At 42.2% G+C, this 13163-nt stretch overlaps 1 protein-coding gene across 1 annotated transcript in view; it reads left to right on the top strand.

Moving 5' to 3' along the window:
- LOC136859346 (peripheral plasma membrane protein CASK) overlaps nt 1-13163 on the top strand; it is an 842635-nt gene that overhangs the window by 747013 nt on the left and 82459 nt on the right. Inside the window, exon 6 of the mRNA XM_067138692.2 lies at nt 7745-7920. Coding sequence (XP_066994793.2) covers nt 7745-7920 — 176 coding nt within the window. The remainder of the gene's footprint in view (nt 1-7744; nt 7921-13163) is intronic.

Genomic DNA, 13163 nt, shown 5'->3' with positions numbered 1-13163 from the left:
TTCTCACTCCTAGCTCTTTCCTACCACATCGTCGCCATGAAACCTATCTCTGTCGGTGCGACGTGAAGCATTTTTTTAAAAATATTTTTTAGAGGAGACTCCACCGCCACATATCTTGCAGCGGGTGGAAGATCTGCAGGTAGCTGCAGAGTGGCGTAGTTTAAGGCAGTTGTAGCATTGTACAACAAGCATGGATCTGTATTTAGGTGTACGTGGCTTGGGAGTGGGTGTTTGTGTAGACTGTACGGCAGGGTGGTTCAAGTATGCGGCTTGATTCCTCCATCAAGAATTATAACCAGGGTGAACTGAAAGGTGTTATTTTAAGCTACTTTTATGAAATAATAATATACACCGGAGAGAATTATATCCCATCGGCTATAAAACTGATTACAGTCAGAAAAATAAAAATCTGATGTAAAATGAACAAGGTTCCCAAGGGAAATTACTCATCTCTCCAGATTAGGTAACACAGCAGCAGTTGGGGTTTGGGTTGAGCTTTCGCGTGTATGTTCAAAATATTTTGTAGTTCCATCAGTGAAAGCGGAAGGGATGGGGATATCACATAGTTTAGTGAGATATCGTATCACCTGATCATGTAGGCCATCTTCGCAAGTTTAGAGATGTCATATACATTGACGATAAAACATGACACGCTGAGGTATGCTGCAACAGGGGAAATCAGAGACTGTGGAGAAATTTTGAATCACAAATGCTCAACAAAGTTACCAAGTCCAGGAACTAAGATTCGTACCGGCTGACTATGCCGACTGCAGATAAGTTGATTAGGTGCTCGCTTCCTGTGCTGAAGTTTACAGAAGTGAAAAATATAACTGTTGACTGACATTTAAGGGTACTTACACCAAGGGACCCGTATCGATTGATTAACTAGCTCATAATTAGCCTCATTTTTAAAGCTAAATTCTGATCGTCCAATGATTATTTAAAGGCAATCTTCTTCTTCTTCTTCTTCTTCTTCTTCTTCTTCTTCTTCTTCTGTGGCTACTTTCACCCTTTATTGGTGTAGGTATTGGGGTGGATTCGTCCAGTTTTACGATCGGATTCCCTTCCTGACGCCAACACTACGTGGAGCGATGTATTGCATGTTACTGTGGTGGTTGGTAGTGTGGTGTGTTGTATGTATATGAAGAGAAGTGCATTAAAAGGAACACAAACACCAAGCCCTCAAGCTAGAGGAATTAACCTTACAGTTAAAATCCTCGGCCCGGCTAGGAATCGAACCCGAACCCCACTGTACCGAAGGCAAGGACGCTGAACATTCATTCTTGCAGCAAACAATTCTCTAAATACAGTAATTCAATGAATGCAAATAGCATGTCACGCACGTTTCCTTTCGGAATATTATGAGGAATATGTGTAAGGAGCTTGTAGGTTGTTGTTGTTGTTTTCTTTGTGATATTTACGCTACGTAGCATCGGAATAGACAGGTCATGACGACGATGGGATAGAAAAGAGTTAGGACTGGGAAGGAAGTGACCGTGACCTTATTAAGGTCAAACCCAAGCTAACATTTGCCTTGTGTGAAAATGGGAAATCACGGAAAACCATCTTCTGAGCTGTTGAATGTGCGATTAGAACACACTGTCTCCAAGACACAAACTGACAGCTACGTGACTCAAACCACGCAGCCTGTCGCTCTCTTTTCTACATTTAATAAGATTGTCTTCCGACTAGGAATATTCCTAATTGGCATGACGGTTAGGCCTGTGCAAATCAAACTCGGTGAAATTGGAGAACAGGGATATTTCCTAGATGTTCCTACCATTTCCTTTGTGCATTGAATTATATGAAAACGGAATTCAGTTAATAATAATAATAATAATAATAATAATAATTTCGTGTGGCTGTTTCTAGCCGGGTGCAGCCCTTGTAAGGCAGACCCTCCGATGAGGGTGGGCGGCATCTGCCATGTATAGGTAACTGCGTATTATTGTGGTGGGGGGTAGTGTTATGTGTGGTGTGAGTTGCAGAGATGTTGGGGGCAGCACAATCTCCCAATCCCCGAGCCAAGGGAATTAACCATTTAAGGTTAAAATCTCCGACCCGGCCTGGAATTAAACCCGGGACCCTCTGGACCAAAGGCTAGCATGCTGACCATTTAGCCATGGAGCCGGAATAATAATAATAAGCTGGGCTGAGTGGCTCAGACGGTTGAGGCGCTGGCCTTCTGACCCCAACTTGGCAGGTTCTATCCTGGCTCAGTCCGGTGGTATTTGAAGGTGCTCAGATACGTCAGCCTCGTGTCGGTAGATTTACTGGCACGTAAAAGCACTCCTGCGGGACTAAATTCCGGCACCTCGGCGTCTCAGAAAACCGTAAAAGAGTAGTTAGTGGGACGTAAAGCAAAAAACATTTGCGATGACTATTAAACTGTTGTACGTAGATATATAGACTAAGCAATATGCATAAAACCACTGTTTGTGTCTGTCCAACCATTATCCCTTTTCTTCATGGAGTCGGGTATGAAGTGAGATGAATCCTTGTACATAGTTTTTAGTATCGGTTGCCCTTCCTGACCTCAGTCACATCCGAGTAGATACTGAGGTGAAATGAATGACGTGATATATGATGGTGGAAAAGGGGAGGGTAAAATCCGGTGCCGGCACATGACCTGCTCCTGTCAACTAGCACCAAGGGGTCTGATCAAGACTTAACGTCTCCACCTGATGGACGAATCATTATCAACAGCGTCATATGCTCTCACTCCATATGAGCATTGCAGAGAGATTTGGAATGGAAATGGGTCTTTTTGCCCGGAATGTAGTGATTAGAAATTGTGTACCAGCACCTATCCTACCCTGCCGGTCAACATTCTGATGGCGAAATGTTTTCAGCACTGGGACTCAAACCGGCTAACCACGATTGAGGGATTGTTTGACCCACTTTGTTTACATTTTGACAAGCACCATCATACGACGAGTATGTTCAACTTCAATTCACCTACAATTCAAGGGGCAACTTTTTTTTTTCAAGTTGCTTTACGTCGCACCGACACAGATAGGTCTTATGGCGACGATGGGATAGGAAGGGGCTAGGAGTGGGAAAGAAGCAGCCGTGGCCTTAATTAAGGTACAGCTCCAGCATTTGCCTGGTGTGAAAATGGGAAACCACGGAAAACCATCTTCAGGGCTGCCGACAGTGGGGTTCGAACCTACTATCTCCCGAATACTGCATACTGACCGCACTTAGGCGACTGCAGCTATCGAGCTCGGTTGCAACTTATTTCAATAGGTGTTATGAATAGAAAATCCATTACTTAGTGTTGGATAAGAATGTTTTAGATGAATGTTCAACAGCGCGCAGTCCGGCCCCGCGGTGTACGGGGCAACGTGTCCGCCTGTCACCCGGCGGCCCCGGGTTCGATTGCCGGCCGTGTCAGGGTTTTTTAATTATAAATGATTAACATCCCTGGCCTGGGGACTGGGTGTTTTGTGTTGTCCTGAACGTTCCTTTCCCCACATTCAACACTTTACACTTCCGCCCTTTATATAATACACGCAGGTTCCTCACATATGGTCCAAGTAGGGTCAAAAGATCTCCATAGGTCAACGCCCCGAGCAAATAGCATTTTTAAAAAAAAACAGCTAGCAGACCAAGATATTAAATGTTTTATTTTGAGTTAATCCAAGAGATCAACGACGGTTTTAATACGAATTTTTAAAGTGCTTTTTTCAACAATAAGAACAACCATAACAACTATTAATGCTATTTAGGTAAGCATTATTAAGGAAGCTTTTTAGTGTGTGTGTGTTTTTTAAACATTTTTTTACGATTTTCTTTTTAGTGTAGATTAGGTAGATCTTAGAATATGAGATATTTTGTTTTATATATATACGAAGTATGTACGAATAATAATTTTGTAAACTAACGAATTTTATAACAAATATTGACAGGACGGACCCGAAAACTACCCGTGGTATTTTTCATGAGGACGTCATGAGGTTAGTTGCCGTGTATGCGTGCACCACTGGACCATTGGTCCCGAAACGTCCTGCCAGTGTGGTCAGAACGACCTAGTTGGGAGACTGATCGATACAACCATCCAGCTTCGCACATTCCAGTAATGTGCCCCCTCTCAAACTCTGATACCTGGGCGAAATATTTTCGATTGCGTCGTAGAAGCATCTCGAGTGGTGACGAACCGCTCATAGCCGAAAGGAACGTTCCACTGCGTACGAGTAGCCTCTGGGAGGATTTACATACGCCACGGGTAGCAGAACGTTCACGACCCATTGTGGCAAGACCTTCAACTACTCATGTCACTACCCTAATCATTTTTCTTTCTGCTTGAGTTGTAACTGCATGACAAGTTTTGCAGCGAAACGATACCTCCTTCGCGTGTAATTCTTTCCATTTCTTTAGTGTACTCGGGTCTGCGTGGCGACACTGGAGCCTAAAAGCTGTATGGGACATCCTACGTCAAGTTGGATTAAAATTGCAATAAATGAACTTGTTTTCCTATTTACGCAATTTTTTTTTTTTTGCTAGGGGCTTTACGTCGCACCGACACAGACAGGTCTTATGGCGACGATGGGATAGGAAAGGCCTAGGAGTTGGAAGGAAGCGGCCGTAGCCTTAATTAAGGTACAGCCCCAGCATTTGCCTGGTGTGAAAATGGGAAACCACGGAAAACCATCTTCAGGGCTGCCGATAGTGGGGCTCGAACCTACTATCTCCCGGATGCAAGCTCACAGCCGCGCGCCTCTACGCGCACGGCCAACTCGCCCGGTACGCAAAATTTTAATATAGATATATAAATGCTTCAAAATCAAGATTGTGGAAGTTATTTTCCTAACCGCAGGAGCACTCAAAGAAAATATCGTTAAATTTATCGTAATTATTATTCTCCGATAATTCCGAGATCCGCATTTTAGTTAGTCTTAGAGATAGAAAATTGTGAGGTTTCCACACATATACTATAATGTTAAAAAAAACCAAACCAAACCCCATGGCACTACAGCCCGTGAAGGGCCTTGGCCTACCAAGCGACCGCTGCTCAGCCCGAAGGCCTGCAGATTGCGAGGTGTCGTGTGGTCAGCACGACGAATCCTCTCGGCCGTTATTCTTGGCTTTCTTTACCGGGGCCGCTATCTCACCGTCAGAAGCTCCTCAATTCTAATCACGTAGGCTGAGTGGACCTCGAACCAGCCCTCAGGTCTAGGTAAAAATCCCTGTCCTGGCCGGGAATCGAACCCGGGGCCTCCGGGTAAGAGGCAGACACGCTACCCTTACACCACGGGGCCGGCACTATAATGTTTAACGATATGGAAATCATGAGTGTTGGTCACGATATTGTTGATATAATCATTAAAACTTTAATTTAAAATTTCGGTAATTGTATAAATATGCGTTGTCAAATTTACGGTGTCATTAATGATATACGAATAACAGATGAATAAAGAATTACTATTGGGATGGTGAGCTTGCACAAGAAGCACGTAAATGAGGTGCGTCGGTTACATTTCGTGTAGGGTTGCGCAACTTAAATGTTCGACACAGATTTGTGCATAGTACGATCTCGGGTGCACTAAACATCATAAAAATATCATTTTATATCTTGTGAAGAGCGTGTTGCGAAAGATGGCATTATTTGCAGCTGTGCTGTATTACCCTCAATACAATGAACTACAGCTACAGCAATTCCTCTACGTACATATTGTAAAAGAACAAACTATTTTGACTTATCGTACAAAACCGCCCTGATCATTCTCGTGTAGAGTGACTTTAAGCTAGATATACATTATTTTTATTTTTTGTGAGGAGTCTGCGGCGCGGCCCCTTAAAGGCTCGGGCTCGCCTGTATTGCAGGCCCTGCAGGTCTTAACGTTACTCCCCTGGTAGTCGTAACCTCGCAAAACATAGGAAAGCAGCCTATTTTGGTCGTATATTCCGAAATGACAAATACACCCTGATGCAATTAGTCATAGAAGGAAAGACAAAAGTGGAACGTGTGCGCGGCTAGAGAAGATTATCCTGGGAGCGGAGTCTCTGTCAGTGGTTCGATATCCACGATACGGAAGCCCTAACACGGAGAAGCGCAAATTATGAAAAAAATATTCAGTTCTGATCACCAACCTTCTATGAGGAGACGGTACCAGAAAAATAATAATAAGAAGAAGCACATGTATTTGAATTCCTGTGTGTTTAATGGCCCTTCATCTCCTATAGGTCTTTAAGTGACGCCGGAGTAGTAGATTTTACACTAAAAATAAGTTCTTTAATTTGCCAGGCAGATCCCATCCATTCTTAATATGAACCACCTGCGCCATGTTTGGACTCTTTACCTTTATATTCGGAAGCGAGGACTTAATTATGCATTTATTATTAGTATTATTTATTTATTTCATCTTCTTGTCCGTTTCACCTACTTTGGGGTACGATAAATCAATCAATGGTTAGTGAGTCTCTTTTCCTGCCCTCCCAGTACCTTTTCATCCTTTTAGCTTTTGCCTTCCTTCCTTCTTCAGAAATTCTTTATAGTCGTTTGGGCTTCACCTGTCCTGAAACCCCTTTATTTTATCTTTGGTTATTTTCTTCGCGGATCCATATACAAGCGTCTCTTCTGTAATTTGGAACTCTCGAAGGCCCTTCTCAGTTTCCTTAAACCAGTTCGGCTTGGTTTTCTTATTGCGGAAATAGTCGAAGATCCTTTTTATTAATCCTTTCCGGATCAATTCTTAGGATGTGCCTATAGAAGTCAATTCTCCTTTTCCTTATTGTGTCGGCAATCCTTTCTGTTTTCGTATACAGGGTTTCATTGCTGATGTGTGAAAGCTCGTTATTATGGGAACAAATCAATCAATCAATCAATCAATCAATCAATCAATACTGATCTGCATTTAGGGCATTCGCCCAGGTGGCAGATTCCCTATCTGTTGCTTTCCTAGCCTTTTCCTAAATGATTTCAAAGAAATTGGAAATTTATTGAACATCTCCCTTGGTAAGTTATTCCAATCCCTAACTCCCCTTCATATAAATGAATATTTACCCCAGTTTGTCCTCTTGAATTCCAACTTTATCTTCATATTGTGATCTTTCCTACTTTTATAAACGCCATTCAAACTTATTCGTCTACTAATGTCATTCCACGCTATCTCTCCGCTGACAGCTCGGAACATACCACTTAGTCGAGCAGCTCTTCTTCTTTCTCTCAATTCTTCCCAGCCCAAACATTGCAACATTTTCTAGAATTTTTCATAGTATTTATTTATTTATTTATTTATTTATTTATTTATTTAATGAATGCAAATGGAAACAGAAATTAACTTGCTCCCTAAAAGGGCAAGTTATTTTTGAATAAAATGTAACACATCCAACTACTGTAAGATGGCTGGTGTCACAGTCATTAATGCAAGAGTCGTGATGTCTGCGTCACTTCCAGAAACTTTACACTGCAAATAAGGGAACTTCCCCTTTCCTTTGAAATGGCAAAGCGACCAGTCATAATTAACTGTCTTTGTGATCAGTCAGGTAGGAGTACTTAGTAGTACTACTTAACGTAGCACAACATATTTGTTGAGATGGACATTGTATGGACCTAAAATAAACTGTACTGCAGCAGTCTTGCTATCTCGAAGTATGATTCTCTTCTTTCTCTTCTTCAGGTTCTGTCTTCTATACTTTTTTGTGTATATGTATGTGTGTTTTATCAGAATGCTCTGAACATCACATGTACTTCAAATAAATCTCTTCTTGTAGAATTGAGAATTATTATGGATGTTTTCAGGCCGCGTGGGAACGCCTCACTTTATGGCCCCCGAGGTAGTGAAGCGCCAACCGTACGGCAAGCCTGTAGATATCTGGTCGGCGGGTGTACTTCTACACATCCTCCTATCGGGCACACTACCCTTTCTAGGCACTCGAGAACGACTCTACGAGTGCATTTGTCGGGGGAAACTACACGTAAGTATACATCTTAAAATATGATTCATACTCTGATATCGGTTCTCGAGAGAACGATTCCAGTGCTTCCCAGGATAAGGTTTTCTATATTATTTGGTTCAAACCTCCAACAACCTTTTGACATTCGTAAATGGAATGTTGTTTCCCCATTCCCACTATATGGTGTGTTCAGGGAAAGATTCTTTTTTATTTGTCCGGTCCTTTGGCTGAATGGTCAGCGTACTGGTCTTCAGCTCAGATGGCCCCGGGTTCGATTCCCGTCGGGATTGGGGATTTTAACCGTGTCTGGTTAATTCCTCTAGCTCGGTGGCTGGGTGTTTTTGTTAGTCTTAATTCACATCTTCATTCACATACAACATATCATACTGGCGACCACCACAGAAACAAGGTAATATTTCCGTCTCCATAGGGTTGGTGTTGGGAAGGGCATCTGGACGTAAAGCAGGGATGAATCTACATGTATTGCTGAGAAAAGATCAAGAGAAAGAAGAAGAAAATAATTCTTTGCTATTTACGATAGGAAGTAAATTGACTTATTCCCAAGGTAAATCATAATATTTTTTAAGTTCAATTAGTAACAAACACTGGAGGTCATGGCATAACGCCTGAGTTTAATATAGCCATGTTATAATCTATGAATGGCGATTCTCCATGATGAATTTCTATTGTTTCGTCCACGAATAAGATATTGGATGTCAGATACTGTTTGTGTTGGATTTATTCAATTTGATTATGAAGATAATAAATCTGTTCTTTGTCATGTAGAATATAGCAGTCGGAAGACAAGCAATGGTCGAATTTACAAACACTGACTGTACATCATAGACACAGATACCAGTGTCATGTTTGTTAGTCTGACAGTGCATTGAGAACAAATGTTTTTATGAACACTCGGTACACATGCGATGTAAAACAAAACAGAAAAGATTCACCTTATCTTTATTCACTGGCAGTTGTACCAGTTTGTAGTAAATGCACTTAATATACTCCCCTCACGTTTTCAGTATAACTTTCCCTTAAACCCTGTATAAGTGAATACTTCGTGTATCACATCAGGCGAATGCTGGGGCTGTACCTTAATTAACGCCACGGCCGCTTCCTTGCCACTCCTATCCCTTTCATGTACCATCTTCGCCATAAGACCTATCTGTGTCGGTGCGACGTAAAGCCGATTGCAAAAAAAAAATCGTGTTTCACTAATCTTTTGGTTATTGCTATGAATCATGTGAAAATGTTCTTTAAACTACATTTCCTAATTAACCCCCTAGGTCGTTAGCAACAACAAAAAATACGACTATAAAACAGACCACTTCCCAAGAAATAATGCAATAATAGTGGAAGTGGAAAAAATGTACTGTTAATCTCCATCAAAGGTTGTGTCCTTCTGTTCGTTAATGTATTATCTGAGTCTGCAGAAGATTTGGAGAAATTGCTGAACGGTATGGACACGATCTGGGGGAAGAAGTACAAGACGAAAATTAATAAATCCAAAACAAAGGTAATGGAGTGCAGTCGAACAAAGTTGGGTGATGAGGAAATATTAGATTAGAAAATGAAGTCTTAAAGGAAGTAGATACATATTGTTACTTAGGTAGTAGAATGACTAATGATGTCAGGAGGACATAAAATGCAAACTGGCACAAGCAAGGAAGGCCTTTCTTAAGAAAATAAATTTGTTCATTTCGAACATTGATACGGGAAATAGAAGGACGTTTTTGAAGACTTTCGGCTGGAGCAGTGCATTGCATGGAAGTAAAATGTGGATGATAACTAGCTCAGACAAAATGAATAGAAGCTTTTCAAATGTGGTGTTACAGAAGAATAAGGTGAGATGGGTAGATCAAATCACGAATGAAGAGATACTGTATTGAATTGGTAAGAGGAGAACGACTTGGCGAAATTTGACCAGAAGGAAAACTGAATGGTAGGGCAAATCTTAAGACTTCTAGGACTTGTACAGTTTGTTTCTGAGGGAAGTGTAGGCGGGTAAAACGACAGGAGTATACCGAGGTGTGAATACGACAAACAGATTAGAATAGATATAGGATGTAGAAATGAAAAAGTCAGGGTGGCATGAAAAGCTGCATCAAACCCGTGTGTGGACTAATGGCCTAAACATCAACAGTGTTTGATATTCATATGTATTTTATGTACGTAAAATGTGTTTTTGTATATGCCATATAATATGATTTGTTTTTCAATGTGATATAACTGTACAATAATATCACCAGGTTTGATTATTTTATTAATACTATTACTGTTATTATTGCTAACATACACTGACTGACAGAGCAAATGCAACACCAAGAAGGAGTGGTTCGAAAGGGATGAAAGTTGGGGAAAAAACAGAGACGGCACGGACGAATAATTGATGTTTATTTCAAACCGATATGCAGGTTACACAATGCGCACGGCATCGACTCAGTAGGATGTAGGACCACCGCGAGCGGCGATGCACGCAGAAACACGTCGAGGTACAGAGTCAATAAGAGTGCGGATGGTGTCCTGAGGGATGGTTCTCCATTCTCTGTCAACTATTTGCCACAGTTGGTCGTCCGTACGAGGCTGGGGCAGAGTTTGCAAGCGGCGTCCAATGAGATCCCACACGTGTTCGATTGGTGAGAGATCCGGAGAGTACGCTGGCCACGGAAGCATCTGTACACCTCGTAGAGCCTGTTGGGAGATGCGAGCAGTGTGTGGGCGGGCATTATCCTGCTGAAACAGAGCATTGGGCAGGCCCTGAAGGTACGGGAGTGCCACCGGCCGCAGCACATGCTGCACGTAGCGGTGGGCATTTAACGTGCCTTGAATACGCACTAGAGGTGACGTGGAATCATACGCAATAGCGCCCCAAACCATGATGCCGCGTTGTCTAGCGGTAGGGCGCTCCACAGTTACTGCCGGATTTGACCTTTCTCCACGCCGACGCCACACTCGTCTGCGGTGACTATCACTGACAGAACAGAAGCGTGACTCATCGGAGAACACGACGTTCCGCCATTCCCTCATCCCCTCATCCAAGTCGCTCTAGCCCGGCACCATGCCAGGCGTGCACGTCTATGCTGTGGAGTCAATGGTAGTCTTCTGAGCGGACGCCGGGAGTGCAGGCCTCCTTCAACCAATCGACGGGAAATTGTTCTGGTCGATATTGGAACAGCCAGGGTGTCTTGCACATGCTGAAGAATGGCGGTTGACGTGGCGTGCGGGGCTGCCACCGCTTGGCGGCGGATGCGCCGATCCTCGCGTGCTGACGTCACTCGGGCTGCGCCTGGAACCCTCGCACGTGCCACATGTCCCTGCGCCAACCATCTTCGCCACAGGCGCTGCACCGTGGACACATCCCTATGGGTATCGGCTGCGATTTGACGAAGCGACCAACCTGCCCTTCTCAGCCCGATCACCATACCCCTCGTAAAGTCGTCTGTCTGCTGGAAATGCCTCCGTTGACGGCGGCCTGCATTCTTAGCTATACACGTGTCCTGTGGCACACGACAGCACGTTCTACAATGACTGTCGGCTGAGAAATCACGGTACGAAGTGGGCCATTCGCCAACGCCGTGTCCCATTTATCGTTCGCTGCGTGCGCAGCACAGCGGCGCATTTCACATCATGAGCATACCTCAGTGACCTCAGTCTACCCTGCAATTGGCATAAAGTTCTGTCCACTCCTTCTTGGTGTTGTATTTGCTCTGTCAGTCAGTGTATTTCTTTTCTTCATCATATTATCTTTCTTGCATCATTTAAATGTAGTTGTTACTATTAAGAGTGTTCTATGCTAAGACTGGTTTGAATATAATGGAGTACATGCTGTAGGCCTGCGTAACTTTGTCAGGTTAAATTAAACATCTTATCTTATCTTATCTTATCTTGTACAACACTCGTAAAATCCCACAGGGAAAATGAGCATAAACATGCATCGTATTATTCATGTTATCTTCGGTGCTTCGCTATGCACACGCGGCCCAGCAATGAGTGTCGGGTTAGCTTGGAGTTGCGAGGTCTCATGCAAACCGACCCCGGTGTTTGGAGTCACTGGAGTCGACACTCTCGATTCCAGGCTTAAATCGCGCACGTCCCTATCGTGGAATTCGATTCAGGATCTCCTGATGTAAGTTTGCTACCCCATGTCGATTCGCTGGATATTTTGGTCTTTCTATATAACCCTAGGCTGTTAATTGATTTTGAATAATAAATACCCAAGAACCCATTCCAGAGTTGTCGTATTGTAAATATGTTTTTTTGAAATACGCACGGGAATCATCAACTCACAAACTATTTGTATAACACATTCTATCGAAAATATTGCTTCGATCGTCAGTCAGTCATATTCAGTCTCAGTGGAATTAATGTAGTTATAAAGTAACTCGTTAAATTGTTTTACAGTGTGTAACTAATTTAGATTATGCTTAGTAAAGGCGGTTATGTAATGTACAGTTAAAGTATTCGTGAACTGCTGAAATAACTTCAAACCAACAAATTCTGAACAGGACGTCCCGAGTATTTTTGCCGGGTTTTTTTTTTTTGTGTATTGATTTCATCATCCAGTCAAATAGTTTGATACTATATCACGTTTTGACCTATTGAAAATCCCAAATTATTATTTTAAGACTAGCTAGTCAACATTGAACACATGATTTCTAAACAACCTCTGTCAGTAACATACACGGACAAAATATAATCTGAAACATTTTGTATTACTTTGTTCCGTAGGTGATATTGAATACCTTTTTTATGCTTTTTATGGGTCTACTTCTTGAATCAGTGCAAAAACATAGTTGCAATATATTTCTAGACGTTGAATGACTTTAATTTCTGTTATGGGGTTAGGTATTTGTTCATTGAATTGACGTTAGTTTCCAAAAGCTATTGATTGATTACTCTCATTGAATAGTAGGTCGGACAAGAATGACGTTTGTGTGTCGAATGGAAACGGTTACAGTAATTTGTATTGTATTCATGTAATGCTGTACGAGAGGTTACATCGATCAAGCAGATAATCACCCGTTGTATCTGTCATTAGTACTGTGTAATATAATTCATGCACAGTGCCGGATGGTGGATTCGAAATTTGAAGTGGCCAAGACATGATGACTAACAACACTGACAAGTTTTGTTGTCGAAATTCTTTGGACGACTGTAAGTATACATACATACATACATACATACATACATACATACATACATACATACATACATACATACATACATACATACATACATACATACATACATATCGGGTGTCC

The sequence above is a fragment of the Anabrus simplex genome, chromosome 1 (genome assembly GCF_040414725.1).
Source record: "Anabrus simplex isolate iqAnaSimp1 chromosome 1, ASM4041472v1, whole genome shotgun sequence".
Taxonomy (NCBI): Eukaryota; Metazoa; Arthropoda; class Insecta; order Orthoptera; family Tettigoniidae; genus Anabrus; species Anabrus simplex.
This window is presented reverse-complemented; position numbering and strand designations above follow the sequence as displayed.